General features: G+C 27.3%; 1 protein-coding gene across 2 annotated transcripts; it reads right to left on the bottom strand.

Annotated features, from left to right (window-relative positions):
* Positions 1-211: 211 nt before the first annotated feature.
* Positions 212-3,026, bottom strand: LOC105847384 (octopamine receptor beta-2R). Of its 2 annotated transcripts, none has more exons than XR_010635840.1 (2): positions 2,781-3,026; positions 212-779 (listed from the first exon to the last, which is right to left on the bottom strand). XR_010635840.1 is itself a non-coding variant. In XM_065788125.1 (2 exons), exon 2 carries the CDS (start codon positions 2,696-2,698, stop codon positions 1,577-1,579), a length of 1,122 nt encoding a protein of 373 aa, XP_065644197.1. In that variant the 5' UTR covers positions 2,699-2,709; positions 2,781-2,967; the 3' UTR covers positions 1,537-1,576. The 2 variants fall into 2 exon arrangements, 1 of the variants encoding a protein (XP_065644197.1); XM_065788125.1 differs by lacking the exon at positions 212-779 and adding an exon at positions 1,537-2,709 and having other exon boundaries at positions 2,781-2,967.
* Positions 3,027-16,805: the final 13,779 nt, after the last annotated feature.

Here is a 16,805-nt window from a genome sequence, read left to right as displayed (position 1 = left end):
TCCAATGAACCGCTCAAAAATGTGTATATAGGTCCACCGCAAATTCACTAAAATAATGTTTGCTGGATTAGTACCTGGGTTCCTATAAATAATAAATTTTATATTAAACATAAACTTGATTGCAGGATTTGGTTCTAATAGAACTGTTCATTCAAGTGTCTTTTAAGTGAATTTAAAGCTTTAAATTTTTATATAAAATATAAAGTATAAATATATAAAGTACAAATAATTTATTTGATAAGTTATAGTTAAATAAACATTTGAGGCTTTATAAAATAATGAATAATAAGTCCTAATATTCATTTATAATTCGAGACGTGGTCAATTTCTCCATATTATTGCAAGAATAACAAACCAATACTTCAAAAAGTATTACTTTAATATTTCATTCGAAGCTTTCCTTTAAAACAATGTAGCGTGTAGTTGCGTCATCATCATGTGGAGAGTAATTGCATCATCATAACCATCATTATCATCAGCAGCAGCATCATCATCGTCATCATCATCATCATCATCATCATCATCATCATCATCATCATCATCATCATCATCATCATCATCATCATCATCTATAGAAATAATTATTCAACAACTTTGACGTTTATTTGACAAAACCTATTAACCTATAACCTGTATTGATTGTTATAGTTTCCCTACATCAAGCATTAGCGTTAGAATATATTTAATTAGATATTAAGATGTTGATGACACAAGAAACCACAGTAACCACGGTATAGTTGCAACTTTGTAAAATATACATTGGTGCCATTTTTTCTCAGCTTTTAAAAAATCAAAAAAATCATTGAAAAGTCATTTGAATTATTTAAATAATTTTTTTTTCTCATTAATCATTAAATAAAAAGAATATATTAAAGTCAAGGCATGACTTTAATGATTTTATTTAAATAAAGTATAAATATTTTATTTAAACAAAAACAGGATAAAAAAGGAGGACGTTTCAACTAATAAAAAAACTGAATAACAATAAAATTTGAACAGTTTTTTTTTCCTTTTAACCACTGTTTATATTTTTGCATAACTGAGTGCAGCAATTCCGATTTGTAAAATCATAAGCGCTTCCTTGACCTGTTATAAGGGGTGATTCTAGAGAGAAGGTGTGTGAGGGGACTCCTTGATCTGTTCTTGATACTCAAAGTGTAAGCTGATATCTGACTATATACCAATATGTATACTATTAATAGAATGGATTTTGTTTGCAAAGTTAAATCTCTTGAATTTTTTTTATTATAAATTAAAATCAAAACACTGTTAGCAAAGGTTACAAACCCTATCATAAACATTTTCAAGATTTTACATTTTACCAACAACCGTAAAAATAAATTTTAATATCTTTATTCAAATTAAACGTTTACATACATAAGTTTAGCAATAAACTAAATATATATATATAATATATATATATATATATATATATATATATATATATATATATATATATATATATATATATATATATATATATATATATATATATATATATATATATATATATATATATATATATATATAGTCTTAATTAAACTTAAAGTTTTTTATTTTGTTAATTTTTTGCTAATCATAATAATGTATCGGCTTCACTTTCATTGCTTTGTTTATGACTATCTTTTCCAAAGAGTGTTAATGGCATTCCTATTGTGTTATGTTTACTCACTCCAGGTGAATTATAAGTGCAACTTGTGTTTGATTCTATTTGTCTCATTATATAATTCTGGTAATGCGTTTTGCAAAAACAGCTAAAAATTTGGAATAGTTTTTTGTAAATAGCTTTGCGTATGGTTTTGTTTAACATTCCATATATTATAGGATTAAAAACAATATTTGAGTAATTTACTACGTTGCTGATCCAAGTCAATTCTCTTGGATGACACCCACCACAAATAAGATTAGATAATGCTATTCCTATAAAACTTACCCAGCAAACTAAAAAGTTGCCAACGAGTAAGAAAATGGTTTTAGCGGCTTTTAAGTTTTTTTGAAAAGAATTTGACTGTTTTCGTAGAGAATTAATTGACAGTCTTTGAATTTGTTTTTGGTGTTTATGAGCTAATAAGAACAATGAAAAATACATGCTAACCATTATAAGGACTGGAAGAACAAAGTTAACTGAAATTAGGTAAATTGCAAATTTGTATGAAAATTCCATTTGACAAATCTTGCCGACAACTTTTATGGCTGACGGTCCATTATAATAGATAGGGAATAAACCAACATTTATTGTGTAGATCCAGCTAAATGATATTGATATAAATACATTTTTCTTCGAAAAATATTGTATTCTTTTGAATGGAAAGTAAACCGATACAAATCTTTCTAATGTCAGTAAAAAAAGATTAAAAACAGCCGAAGGGAGAGAAAAAATAAACAAAACTTCCTTAATACCGCACAATACTGTTCCGTATGGATAGTACCCTCTTAACATGAAGTCGGCATCAAAAGGCACAACTGCTATTGCAAGAAGCATGTCACCAACCGCCAGATTGATTATGTAAACGTTTGTTATTGTTTGCAAATGTCTTTCAGACAATATAACAAATATGAGAATAGTATTGAATAGAATACTAGCGATTATAATTAAAATAAAGCATGTTGCCAATGGAATCGAAACATCAGGAGGTAATGTTGAACTGTTAGTAATCGTTATACTTGGTACTATTAATGCTGAATTATTATTAAGCATTATACTTGGTACTGTTAATCAATAAAAAAAAATAATTAAAAGAACAAAATTAAAAACTTTCAAAAAAAAAATCTGAATTTACCTGTAAATATTTACACGATGTTTGAATGTTATTTAAACAGAATCTTTTTTTGAACAAACTTTATTTAAATAAATTATAATATTTCCTTAGTGTGCGGGTGTCTCATAAATGTGCTTAAAGGTTAATTACTACTCTGTCAATACAATAGCATTTTACAAGAGTAATTTTGAAAACTCAAATAATATGATGTATAATGAAATGCTTTGAAAGGTAGCAAACAGTTTTGAATAATTAATTTTAGTGGCCATATGATGAATATGTAACAGAGAAATTCCATTGCTAAATTCTTTTCTTTTTCATGAATACAAAGTATAAAAAATTTGAATTTTTAAACAGCTTATATATTTATATTCAATATCTTATTCAAATTATTTTTCATAACCTAAGTTTCTTTTTCAATAGTTCAGTTTTTACACTTTTTTTTTGGTCTCCAATACTTAAATTTTTTTTGTCGCTAATAATTTACTTTCTTTGTCGCTAATTATGCTCTTTGTTCGTCTCTAATTATTATTTTTCTTTGTCGCTTATTATTCACTTTCTTTTTAAGTAACTGTTTGCTTAAAAATACTGATATTGTATAGATGTCTTTACATTTTTGAAATATTATAAAAATAGAAGTGTATAGAAATTTTATAGCTAAATACATTTCTAAAATAGTTAAATACAAACAATATGTAAAAATTAAAAGTTATATGCTTTATGAAAACTTAAGAGTTATTTTGAAATTTTTATCTTTAATTTCATTTTTTTTATTTTGGCTCTTTACTCAAATTTTAAAAAACGACGTGTAAACGACATGTATGACGTGTATAGCATGTATGGCACGTATGTGCACGACACGTATGACACGTATGACACGTATGACACGTATGACACGTATGACACGTATACGTGAAAGCATGTGTGACTCGAATAAATGTAGATTCAGAGATTTTCAATGTAAAACTAAGACTCTTTTAAACTCTTAATCAACAATGAGTGATTGTACATATAAAAATATAAATAAAAAATAAAAAAATAAAAATATTTCACAACTATAAAATACAGGAAATATTTCATTAATAATAAAAATATGTCAAAGTAATCGCTTACTACAGAAAATACTTTTAAAAACTGATCTGTTACCAAAATTTATTTCTTAGTAAAAACTGTAGTATCCGAACGAAAAACTAGTAATAGAAAATAAAAATAGTAAGAAGAATTCTAAATTACTATTTATAAGCTCACCATGTTCTTATTATGTTACAGAAAAAATATTTTTTCAAAAGAGTAAGAGCAGAATATGTCGAAAATTTATTAAACTGCTATTTGATGCTATTATGTTTAATAAAGAAATGGGTATTGCTACAAATTTAGGTAAAAAGAAATTTTATATAGAATTATGTAACAGAAATACAATCTATATAGGTTATATTCTCGTTTAATTATTTAAATACATATACAAATGTACATAAATAATTAAAACGTTTGAATTATTTATTTTTTAATTCAAAATATAGGAAGTCTAAAGGATAATTTCTTTGCAAAGAGTGTACCTAATGCTTTAAATTTTCGAAAGCAGTTTCGATAATTGATAAATATTATCTGAAATTTTTGACACAACAGAGGTTGTTACTTTGTAAAAACAAATAGAAATAAATAGAATACAAATAATGTAATAAAATAAATAAATAGAAACCTAATAGTGAAAGTGACGTTTATAACTGTTTTATAATTATATAAGTATAAATTTCTAGTTTCTAGAAGTTTTATTTCCTGGTGGTCAAATAAATGAATTTTCATTTCATTTTTTCTCAATAGAAAATTTCAAAATATTAATTGCATTTGCGTCAACCTCAATAAAAAAAAAAAGAAAACTTGAATCTTTCTTAAGAAAAAAGTGTCATTACAGACTTTTATTGTTGATTATTTGATTAAAATATTGAATATAAAGGTCTTAAATAATTAAAATAATCTAAAAAAGATAACTAAATAGTTTTTTCAAGAACATATTCATTTAAAGAAGTCAGTGTAATGTAGCGCCCATTCTAAATGCGTTTAATTAGAAGGAGGGTTCTTATCGTAGGGAGGTTGTTTGGCGCCCAGAGTCAAAACAGCGTTTTTTCTTAGAATGAGAGCTTTGAGACAAACAAAAGAATAAAATAAACAAGAGCATAACGAACTGTAACGTTATAGACTGACAAGTAAAGCAGTCAAAAAAAAAAGAGCAGAACTAAAAAACAAAGTTTGTTTTAGTTTTCATTTTTGACTTTATATATAATAAAATTATATTTTTTAACACGCTTTAGAACTTGTGTGTGTTTATATATAAATATATATATATATATATATATATATATATATATATATATATATATATATATATATATATATATATATATATATATATGTAATATTTTTTCATTTTTCTTTGCTACTTATTTGGCTGGAACCAAATTTTTGTTTTCTTTTACCGGCAACTTATGTCTTAAAATCTTCTCTTTCCTCTTCAGTTCATAGAAAATGTTAAAAGTTGCAACAGCTTGATAAGCTCATATTCTACTAAAATATTTTTGACAATCTACAAGTATTTTTTTTCGGGAGGGTTTGCTAATTTTCTAATGAAACATCCTGTAAAAGAGTGTTAATAATGGTGCGTAAACAGGGTGTATACACTGGTTTATTGTTAATACAAACAATCATTGTAAACACACATATACAAACATTTATGTAACATTGATATTTTTTATCTTTTATATTTAAATAAGCTAAGTATATGCGTTTAAACATCGAAAAAACTTTATTAAAATGTTGGCTCTTTAATAAAAAAACTTTGTTTGAAATTAAATGAATTTAAGATGAGATCAAATATTGTAATTTTCGACTCAATTTTTATGAAAAACCATTTGAATGTATATTTTAAATAAATTAAAATTGGGAAATCCATGAAACATTTTTATGAAATTTTTTTTTTTCAAATATTAGAAAATTAATAGAAAAGCATAAAGTTTAATTTGATGAAATTGAATTTAACAAAAAATTACACTCAAAACATAGACAAAAGATATGCTTCTGTTGCCTAATTAAGAACAAAATATGCACTCTACTAGTTACTGATTATGGTTTTAATATAGAAATCCATCTAGCATTTATGGGTCTTGTGTTAAAAAAAATTTTTAAAGAAGGTAAACAAATTTTTAGTGTAAAATGCATTTTTAAATTTGATACAAAATCACTTTATTATTTTGTAATATTAAAAACTTTAAAGATTTGAGTATTAGTAAATCAGTGGAGGAGGAAAAAAAAAAAAGTTTGTTTTACAAAAACTGAGAATAATAGGTTTTTTAGATAAATTATTGTTTCATGTGAACGCAAGAAAACTGAAAACATGTTTTAATATAAAACTAGTTTTCCTTTTTTTTTTTTTTTTTTTATATATTTTTTGCCGTATAAAAATACAAATACAACCAATATTTCCAATATACAGATGGCCGGGGAAATAAGAAGACACAATTTGTCTTATCGCCAAGCCCCAAGATTGATTCCGTAAAAAATAAATAATTTCGTATAGAGTATATAAATGTTACTAATATATATAAAGTAAGACTTTATTTTTAAAAAGATAAAACAAAAAGTTATAAAAAAAGTTATAAAAGGTCATAAAGAACTTTTTTTTTTATTTTTTAAAAAAAAAAATTTCATTTAAAGTAATAAAATAATCAATAAAAAGTAAAATAACAAATTCTTAGAAATAAATATTAAATAAATAAGTATATAAAGATTAATATAAATTTGCACAAAGTAAAACTTGCAATAAAAAAAAAAAATTAAAAAACAAAGATTTTTAAACAAAGATTTTTAAACAAAGATTTTTTTAACAACTTTTTTTTTTTTAATTAATTAAGATTAAATACTAAAATTATTAATAAAACACAGAGTTGAGAAGAAATTGAACCTTTCCAATTAAAAAATATATATATATTTATATGTATTTAAGCATGCTTCAACCAAATCCATAAAAGGGTTGACAAAGATAAACTTTAAACTAAATCGAAAAAACGTATGTGTCACCCGAAAAAGTCAAGCACTCCATCACTAACTAGGAGCATTTGCTTCAATTTTACTTTAAGTTCGTCAAGAGTTTCAAGAGTTTTAAGTTTATTAGATAGGATTTTATTCCATACTTTTGGTCCTCTAATGGATAATGAAAACTCAGTCGTGGCATAAAATCTTTTGGGCTGAATATAGGTGTTGTTTGAGTACCTGGTTAAGTATCTATGTTTCTTTATTTTGAATAACGAATTAAAAATGTTTAGTGTTGTTCTTTTATTAACTTTATACATGAAAATTAAAAAATGAAAAATATTTATTTGGTAGACATTGAGTATATTCAGCATTATAAATAGTTCTTTGGAGTGAGTAAAACGGCCTACATTAGATATTATTCTCATTGCATGTTTTTGTTTATTAAAAAGTTTTTTAATTTTGTTTTGATTTGTGCTACACCAAGCAATGTTTGCGTAATTCAGATAACTATTAACAAAGGAGAAATATAACAACTTTAAACTAGTTTGATTTAAAAATGGCCTTGCTTTATAAAGTAGGCCAATATTTCTTGAGATTTTACTTTCAAAATAATGTATATAATTTATCCAAGTAACGTTTTCGTCAAGGAGTACTCCTTTAAAACAAGTTTAGTTTAATACAGCATTTAGTGTAAATCAGTGGAAGAGTCCTGGAAAAAGAAACGTTTGAATTACCAAAAACTAGGAAGAATCAGTGACGGATTAAGGTTTTACGCCGTGGGGGCCATGGGAACGAGTCGATGGCGACAAGGGCTTAAGGTGGCACATTACCCCTAGAAATGGTTTTTCGAGAATCCACTTGTGATAAACATATTTTATTAATGCTTTTATGTGCCTTTTATCATAACTATTAAGTACGTCTAAGACATTAAACAACACAACTTTTTATCTATTAAGACACTATACAATCTAAAGTTTGAGTTTATATAAGTTTACTTTGGTTAACATCGTTAAAAAAAAATTTTAAGATATGTTTACACAACACATATTACTGAAAACATGTATTACGAAAAAAAATTTACTCTCCTGCTAGTTTATACAATTTTTTTCTGCAATTTTATTTCCAGCAGGTACGGAACGTTCGTTGGAAGTCTTAAGAACATCATAAGGGCTTTTGACGTTTATAAGGCGGTGTATAGATGTCATACGGACGTATGTGCTTGCTAGATCGAAGCAAAATGATTGTCAATGCTCTCAGCAAGCTCAATTAAAATTAATGTCAATGCAAAAAGACCTTGTTTTGTCATTAATCACAGATAATATTTGATTTTTAGTCTACAGAAACTTCTCTCATCATAAACAGATGTAAAAGGAAGAGTCGAGTTGATTTTGTAGAGTGTAGACAAGTTAGGAAAACATGATGTCATCTATTTCTCTATTAAGAATGGACGTACGCCGTTTATTTATATTTTAGTCGCCATTGCTGGAGATATTGATGCATACACATTTTTGAAAGAGGGCTGGCGCATATAGGTTTCAAGTGGGGAGATGGTGCCATACGGGTTTTTTCCAAAAATAAAAACATTTAAAAGCAAATCTAAATTGTTCCACAATGTTGAAATCAGTTAATTTAAAACCTTGTGTTTTTCTTTTATAAGTCACAGTTGTTTTGATACACCAAACTGTGTTAAAAATGGAATGTGTACATTATGATTATAAGAGATATTTTCTAAAAACAAAACGTCTCTGTTTTGTTTTCTGACATAACTGCATATTTGTAAAGTATGTAGCCTTTCAAAGGTTGGTTTGTTGTTACCTAGTTTTCTATTTTCATTTAAAGGTATGTAAACAATGGTTTGTTGTTACCTAGTTTTCTATTTTCATTTAAAGGTATGTAAACAATGGTTTGTTGTTACCTAGTTTACCTAGTTTTCTATTTTCATTTAAAGAAATGCAGAATTTTGAAATGAAAAATTCAAGTTTTAGGGGACGCCAGTTGACTGACTAATGAAGCGTGGAGGTGAGGGGGGGAGGGGGGGAGACAAGCCCCTCCCCCTCGCCCTATGCTGAATCTGCCACTGAGAAGATTAGGTTTTGTAAATAGATTATGTTAATCCAATTTTTAGGCTTGAACAAGATATATTAGGCTTTAAAAAATTAAACTTATCAGAATAAATAAACGAAATTTCAACTAAACTAAAGAATTCTGTAGACCTTGATGAATCATTTTGCTAAAAGTAATTATACGGATAGAAGTCAAGATAACAACATGGCCTTAAAATGCTCAAACATCAATTTAAGTACATGAATTAAGAGGAACACAATCCGTTTAAAGTGGATGAGAGAAGTATTGCTGAAACCTATCTTATCAAGTAACACATTGACAAGGATGACGAGGGGGGTAAAGATATATATTGTGTAACTGTGAAGAAATAAGCGCAAAGAAAAATATTCGAGAATTAACAATGTAAGGCTTTTTGATGTTCATAATTATTTAAATTATATAAAAACTAAATTTTCTTTTCTAAAATTATTATTCTTTACTACATGTGTGTTCAATCTTGCCTGTTTAGTAAAAATATTGGTTGCAATCATAATAAAGTGAATTTTAAGTAAGTTTAATAAGTAAATAGAGAGTCTTGGTAACAAAAGATTTATCTTGAGTTATTGCTAATTTGCTTTATTTATAAAAAGTTTATATTTTTCAGACAGTATTTTTTTATCCTTATTTAGAATCTGGTTTTAAAAAAAGATCTGGAATTGAACTTTATGAGAAGTTTTAATTTCAGTAAAATGACTTTTGTGGGGCATAGGGGGCAACAAGTTATTTATATAATTGACTATATTACAACCATTTTGTTTACAGTTTGATGATTTTATTTTTAATCTAAAATATTATTTTCATTATTTAGAAAAGTAATATTAGTAATAAATTCATAGAAATTTTTACTTTCATAACATAACTTTGATTATGAAAAGTGCTTAATGTAACTATTGTTGTGGTAAGAAATTATATAAGAAATACCAATCATCAAAAACAGGATGCTGGCAGTGAGATGATACAGTTTTAACTGTGAATAAAAAGGAACTTAAAATTTAAAAAGCTGCTGATAAATATGGCATATTTAAATTTGCTCTGCATTGGCATATTGCGAATAAGCCAGCTCATCAAAAATGTTATCAAATAGTTTCAGGATATTTTTTGTGCGATTTATGTGATCCATATTATTTTTTGTTTAATTTTAAATTTAATAGTAGTTACCACTTTAATAATATATAATAGTTTTGCCCTACTTAAATTTTATAACAATTTCTTAAGTTTCTTTGTTTAAAAGTATTTTATAATGAAACACAAAAAAGTTTTTTTATTTTAGTTTTTTGTTGTTGTTGTGTATGGGTGTGTGGGCGTGTAGTTTGTATAGGTATGAATATATTTTTAAGATTTTATTGTCTGAACATGTTTAAATGATAAAATGCCTCCATTTTTTATCACTTTAAAGCTTTACAATTAACGGATATATGCTGCTTTTTAACTGTCCCTCTTTGCCCCACCCACTTGCAAAATGAAGAAATTTTGCTAATCTTGAGTTTCGTTACTTTGGTTACATAGCTTATTTTTAGAAATTTTTTTTTCCGTGTTCTTATATCAATGAATTTTAGAAAACTTATAAAAAACAGAGTTATTGATTAGTTTATCAGCAACTAGCATTTGTTTCTCAAGTGTCCCTATATGCTACGCTCTACCCTACATACAAAAGCTCTACCCTACATACATACTACTCATAGCTACAAAATACTAAAAAGCACAACTTTTGAAAAATAATTATTTGATATTGATTTTGATTTCGACTAAATAAATTGCGAAAAAAGAACAGACTATTAACTTTTTAAAGCCATATTATGATGATAAGAAAAATCAATGATGATGGCGCAAATGTTTTTATCACATACTAAATTTGGTATTATTATGATTCTCAAAATGCTTAAATGTATAAGGTATAACAGTCATAATAATTATCTAACAGTAATTAATATATTGCACATTAAAGCTTTTGGGAATAAAAAAAATTATAATAGAAAAAAGGACATTCACAGTATGTGGTTTATCATAGTATGCGATGAATAAAGACATGGTAGTATATGATATATTATCAATTCGATTATAATCGAATAAATCACATTCTCGCGTTTTATCTATTTTTTCATTAAAAATTACATACAGCTTTACGATATATAAATATTGTCTAAATAACCAAGGCAAAAAAAAAAAAAATGCTTGTCTCATCACTGCGTCCCTATGGCTTTGACGTACTTTTATTGTAAAAACTTACAATCTTAAAAATTATTAATTACTGTTTAAATATTAAATATAAGTATAGTTAAGACTATTTGTTTTCGATAACAAACAGTTAGCATCGATAACAAAAAAATAGCGCCGTAGTGTAGTGGTTATAGTTCTGGCTTCAGAACTGGAGATACATGGTTCCTTGCCTGCTCTGGCTATATATGCATCATTGGTAAAGTAGGAGATGTAAAATTTCTGGGTAAAAGCTATTCTGCGGTACCCTGTGATAAAAACTTAAGGACTCCTTGAATCACTTAAATAAATTTAAAAAATAAGTAAATAAAATATAGGTTTTTCTTTCGCCATGTGATATGAATTCTTATTGTTTAGATAATTACTTATCGAGTTTAAGTATGTGTTTTTAATACCAGAAATTTTAATACCATAATTTTCTAGTTTTTTTTATAAAAATGTTAATAAATACATGTTCTATAATATCAAAAGAAACATAACTTTTTGAATATGTATGAGTTTTTATTTTTATTTTTTAAAGATGATGATTTAATGATATTTCAGCATTAACAACATCGAAAGGCAAATGATTTCAAATGACATCCTATTCGATACTACTGTTTGCGCATTTTATATTTTGATTTAGTGTGTTGTTTTGTTGTCAATAAAAAAGAACATTTAATAATTCAATTTTTTTTTTTAATTTAATTTTTTTAGATTTAATAATTGAGACTAAGTTATGAAGAACATTTAAGCGAGTCGATAGGGGGTTTTAATCGTCTTATTTCAAGAGACTCCAAACTACGCAACTGAAGTTGGCTACAGTCAGGGGTTAAAGTAGGGGGGAACGCAGGGGAATGCCGTTCCTCCTTAGCCGACAAATCAAGAAATCGTTCCGCTTCGCTCAATATTTCATGCAGCCGTTCCACCTCGTTTTTGAGTGTTTCTTTTTTTTTTACAATGGAATTGTCCATAAATTACGCAACGCCTAATTTATTTCTTGAAAGTAGTAAACCATTTTCACTTTGCGCGCTGATTTTTATTGAAGTTAACGAGCTATTTTAATTTTTTCTAAAATTTATACCCAATATTAAGTAGTATTAGTTATCACGCTGGATTTCGAAATACAGCAAAAGTGCACCTAACAAAAATACACCTACAGAAAAAATTTGAAAGAATGGTTCCGCACCCGAATGGACTATTCCGCATCCCTTTGAAAAAACTTCTTGAATTTTTTAACACCGTTCCACTTGATTTACTATTCTACTTAAACAAAGATTGGTTCAGAATTGGTCAATATTTAGTCGAAATTGATCAAAAAATGGATAAAACATTTAACGACCTATTATTAACCAAAAGTAGACGCTTGATTTGAAATGTACATTTAATTTTTTTTTACACGTTTACTAAATGTCAGTCTAACGTTTAGGATATCGACTTATATTAGTCGAAATTATAAATATTTTTATTTCGATTTCTATAATATTAGTTCAGTCGAATTAGATAATTTTGGGGAAAAAATTTTTATAAAGCGGAAACGTTGCTCTATAACGTAATTCTATACGTTCTATACGCTCTATAACGTAATTCTATACGTAATTCTATACGTTGCTCTATAACGTAATTCTATAACGTAATTCTAAACGTTGCTCTATAACGTAATTCTATAAGGTATTTAGATGAGTAAAAAAAACTCCCCATGATTCGAAACAGGATAACTCCTTTTTTCGGACCCTATTTCATTATGATGCATGCGTAAAAAAAAAAAAAAAATTATTTAAATATAGACTAATGATATACCATTTTAAAGTATTTTTTATGCCAACAAACTTTTTAAATGACACAAAAGTCTTAAAATGAAAGGTTAGCAAGTTATTTAATAAATAAATTCTATAAATAATACACTTTTTTTTTTTTACATATTTTTCCTTTTTGTTTTATACTGTCACATGTTGCTATTTCATTAAGCATCTCTTCATCAAGTTTTCCACGGTAAGTGAGTTCATAAAATTGCTGCAAGTCTTTGAATTCCACTTCCCTTTCTTCTTTGATTTCTTTTGTTAATAATGACGTTAATACTGGCTCAGCCAAATGTGTGCCTTTGTTGCTCTTGCAATGGCTTTTCCTGACATCATTTTAGTGACACAATTTTCATTATATACCTCGACAAAGGGATCCTAAAGACATGTTCTTTTTATGAACGCACCAATGCTTCCCAAAAAACTCATAAGCGTATGAAAGCCACCAAACCTGGTGGTTATACACGGGGTTTCGACTTTGAGCTTCGTTGCTTGGGAGATAACAAAAAGCAATGTTGAGTAAATGCATACTTTATTAGAGGGATCCAGATCTATTATTGGGAGAAATGACACAGCTAATTAAAACCCTTTGTGCGGAAGTTGCGTTGTTGAGCATTGTAAAAAACCAGACCAGTTTGTAAGAGTTTCTTCAGTTGATAACAAAAACCAACTCGCATGACACAAAAGATCATAACTAGACATCATATTATTTATACCAAATAATCCAGTCTGTTTTTTTTTTTCTTTGGTGATTATTCCATAAAATGTACCTTTTTCTGTTAATGTTGCAATAGTGTGGTCAACATTATTAGCTACCCATTGCTTAAATCCATTACTTATTTCTCTGTGGTTATTGTTTCATTCCTGTTCATATCCTCAGCTGAGGATTGTTTAAACCGATACATTTCATCTGGAGTGATTGAAAACCCAATTTGCGAGAAATATTGAATAAGCTGTTTACATCCAGTAAATTTATCAATATTGACAGCAACTCTGAATGGAATTGGTGACACTTTTCGTTCGTGAAACTTGTTTGATACATTGGCTCAGACTCACCCGCTTCTGACTTGAAGGAATCAGTAACATCATAAAAGTTTTCCAATGGTTCAAGAACCCAATTTTCTCCATCGGCGATATCATCAATGGGGTAAAAATCTTTACTGTATTCCATTGACCTTATCTTTTCCTTTACTATTTTGGCTGCTTCTTTCACCACACTATCTCTTGTTACTGGGTTGTCTTCTTTAAGTTTCCTTAGTATATAGTCTGCCATATTTTTAAACAAAACTAGTTCACCTTTACAGCCAGCTTTGGACAAAATGGACGTGATCTTCATACCTTACCTTCAGTTTTTGATCAAGACATTTTGAGTCCATATCCAACATCATTATTATCTTCAATCATTTTATCATATAAATCTCTAATAGAGTATATTTCACTTCCGGCAGCGTTTTCCAGCGAACCGCAAATGTTTTCAAATCATGATAGAATCTTCAGATCTTCCCCTACCACTTTTCCCCACTTTGTTCAGCCTGAAGTCAGCCACGCATGAATTATGGTACTCTGCTTCTTCTGCAACTAGGTAATTTATTGTTCACAACCTTGTAAGTACTGCTTCGCCCCATACATAATTCCTACTTTCGCACAATCGATAATAGTGTTGTGTAATAGCAGCGTTTGTACTAGGTGGAACCTCTTTTTATGCTGCGTAATAGGCGTTGAGCAAATAAAACAACAAACTTTCCAGAGAAAAGTATTTTCAAATGATGAACGTAACCTTTTAGGTTCTGACCCAGCAGGCTTTTTTTGAAAGTCAGTGAGCCTCCTCCGACATTAATGACGGACGTTCCCTGACTTTTGTTTATCTTAGTGGTCTTTAAATATTTGAGTTAGATTGGTTTTCTTCTTTGTAAAAGATGTGCTCTCAATAGGGTTCCAAAGCCTTTTTTCCCTGACCAAATTCATTTGCCCTTTATCATTTCCGCAAATAGTACATTGCATGGATGCTATTTCTAAATTAAATCATAATGGAAAAATACCAGAATCAAATAAAATTGTCGAAAAAAGCCGAATGCTTTTCAAAAATCTATTGCTTAATCTTGAATCAAATAAATCCATCAAATAAAGTTTATACAAATTTGAAATAGATTTGGTATTCCCAAAATTATGTTAAAAAACAGAATTACAATTTCAAGAAGAAAACCTCACAAAATTAAAGAAATAAAAACTGAGAGTGAAAAATTATTAATAGAAATAGTATCACTTATAGTAAAATAAGTTTTAATATTTCTTAGCATTAGAATTGGGATTTTAAGCATATGAGCAATAATCGTATATAACTAGTGGGATAGTTACTTTCAAAAAGATTAGTGAAAACGGTAATTTTTTACAGACAACTACTTTTAAACACGTTTAAGATTGAAACGTTTCAAAAGATCAATTAAAATGCAATGTCTTCTTAAAATCAACTTTCAATGTTTTTAAACATTCCGTTATTTTTATCGGCTTGATTTTCAGACCATATTTTATTACTTATTATTTCATATTTTAATATATAGCATTTATTTGTTAAATAACTAGTCACTCTTTTACTTTAAGACATTAGTGTTATTTAAAGAGTTGTTCAGCGTAAAAAATGCTTAAAAATGATATATAATAAGTCTATGTTTAAAAATATTTTTTTTTAACTATTTTGCGCATGCGTCGTTTTGGAACAGTACCCGAAAAAGGGGGTTCTCCTGTAGTGAATCATTGGGCATTTTTTTCACGTGATCCATATACCTTAGAGAATCACTAGACAAAGTTTTAGCTTTATAACATTTTTTTCCACAAAAAGTAGTTTTTTGAGTTTTTCTCCTGGACTATATGAGTAGGCATTCTAAACGATTTTATATATTTTATTATATATAAACGTTTTTATATAATTTTTTATTATAATATAGTATTATAGCCATTGGTCAGAAGACTTACGTGACATCTTAAGCCACGCAATCTAAATGGGCACAATTAAGACGAAGTTAAAAAAGATAAAAAAATATAGATATTAGAAAATATTTTTATTTTTTATTTTTTCTAACTCCTTTGAATTACCAAAGCGTATTTTTGAATTATCAAACCTATATAGGACTTATTACTTATAGTATTAGTAATAAGTCCTACATAGTTTTTGAAATGTATAAGTATGATATATTTATAAAAGTTAAACTTTTTAACTTTGTCTAAGTTATACAAAGATAAAAAGTTATAACGTGATTTTAAATTATATAAGTTTCAAAACTTATATAAATTAAAACTATGTTAATTAAATTAAAGAAATTATTAGGCAAAATCTAAAGATTTAATATACGATTAATAAGGCTAAATCTAAACGCTGACAAGTTGATGTCAATAATATTACTTTTTTAGATAAATTCAATTACTTAAAAAAAGAAAAATTAGGTAGCGTTTGCTTTCTTGCGTTACATTCTCGCTCAACCTTCAGTATTTTAATAAAGCTTTTTATATTCTAACTTTTTAAAAACCGTGTTTTGCTTTAAAATGACCCGACACAAGATGTTTATTTGTAAGACAATTATTTTTGCAAATTTGTTGGTGTTTAGTCTGCTGTGCAAACAAAAAAAATTTATGTAATTACAAAGTCTACGTTTTATTATTTAAACGTTTATACCAGAGGTATAACCTGAGGCTCGCAAGCCTTATCTGCTTCTTTCTTTGTCAAGATGAGGCTCTTTAACTCAATGCATAAATGTGAATATATTATTGAAATAAAATTTAATGGTAGCTCTTTAAAAACTGAAGTGAGGAGGAATGGCGTATTGAAGTGTTGTATTAATTTGAAATATGTTCATAACTTAAACATGTAAGGTGTATAAATTTTTGTGAACCCTTTAATCTTTTTTTTTTTCAGAGTAAGCCTTTGTAGTTA

Source organism: Hydra vulgaris, chromosome 01, assembly GCF_038396675.1.
Source record: "Hydra vulgaris chromosome 01, alternate assembly HydraT2T_AEP".
Lineage (NCBI taxonomy): Eukaryota > Metazoa > Cnidaria > Hydrozoa > Anthoathecata > Hydridae > Hydra > Hydra vulgaris.
The sequence above is the reverse complement of the archived record's forward strand: the minus strand, read 5'-3'. Positions and strand labels throughout refer to the sequence as shown.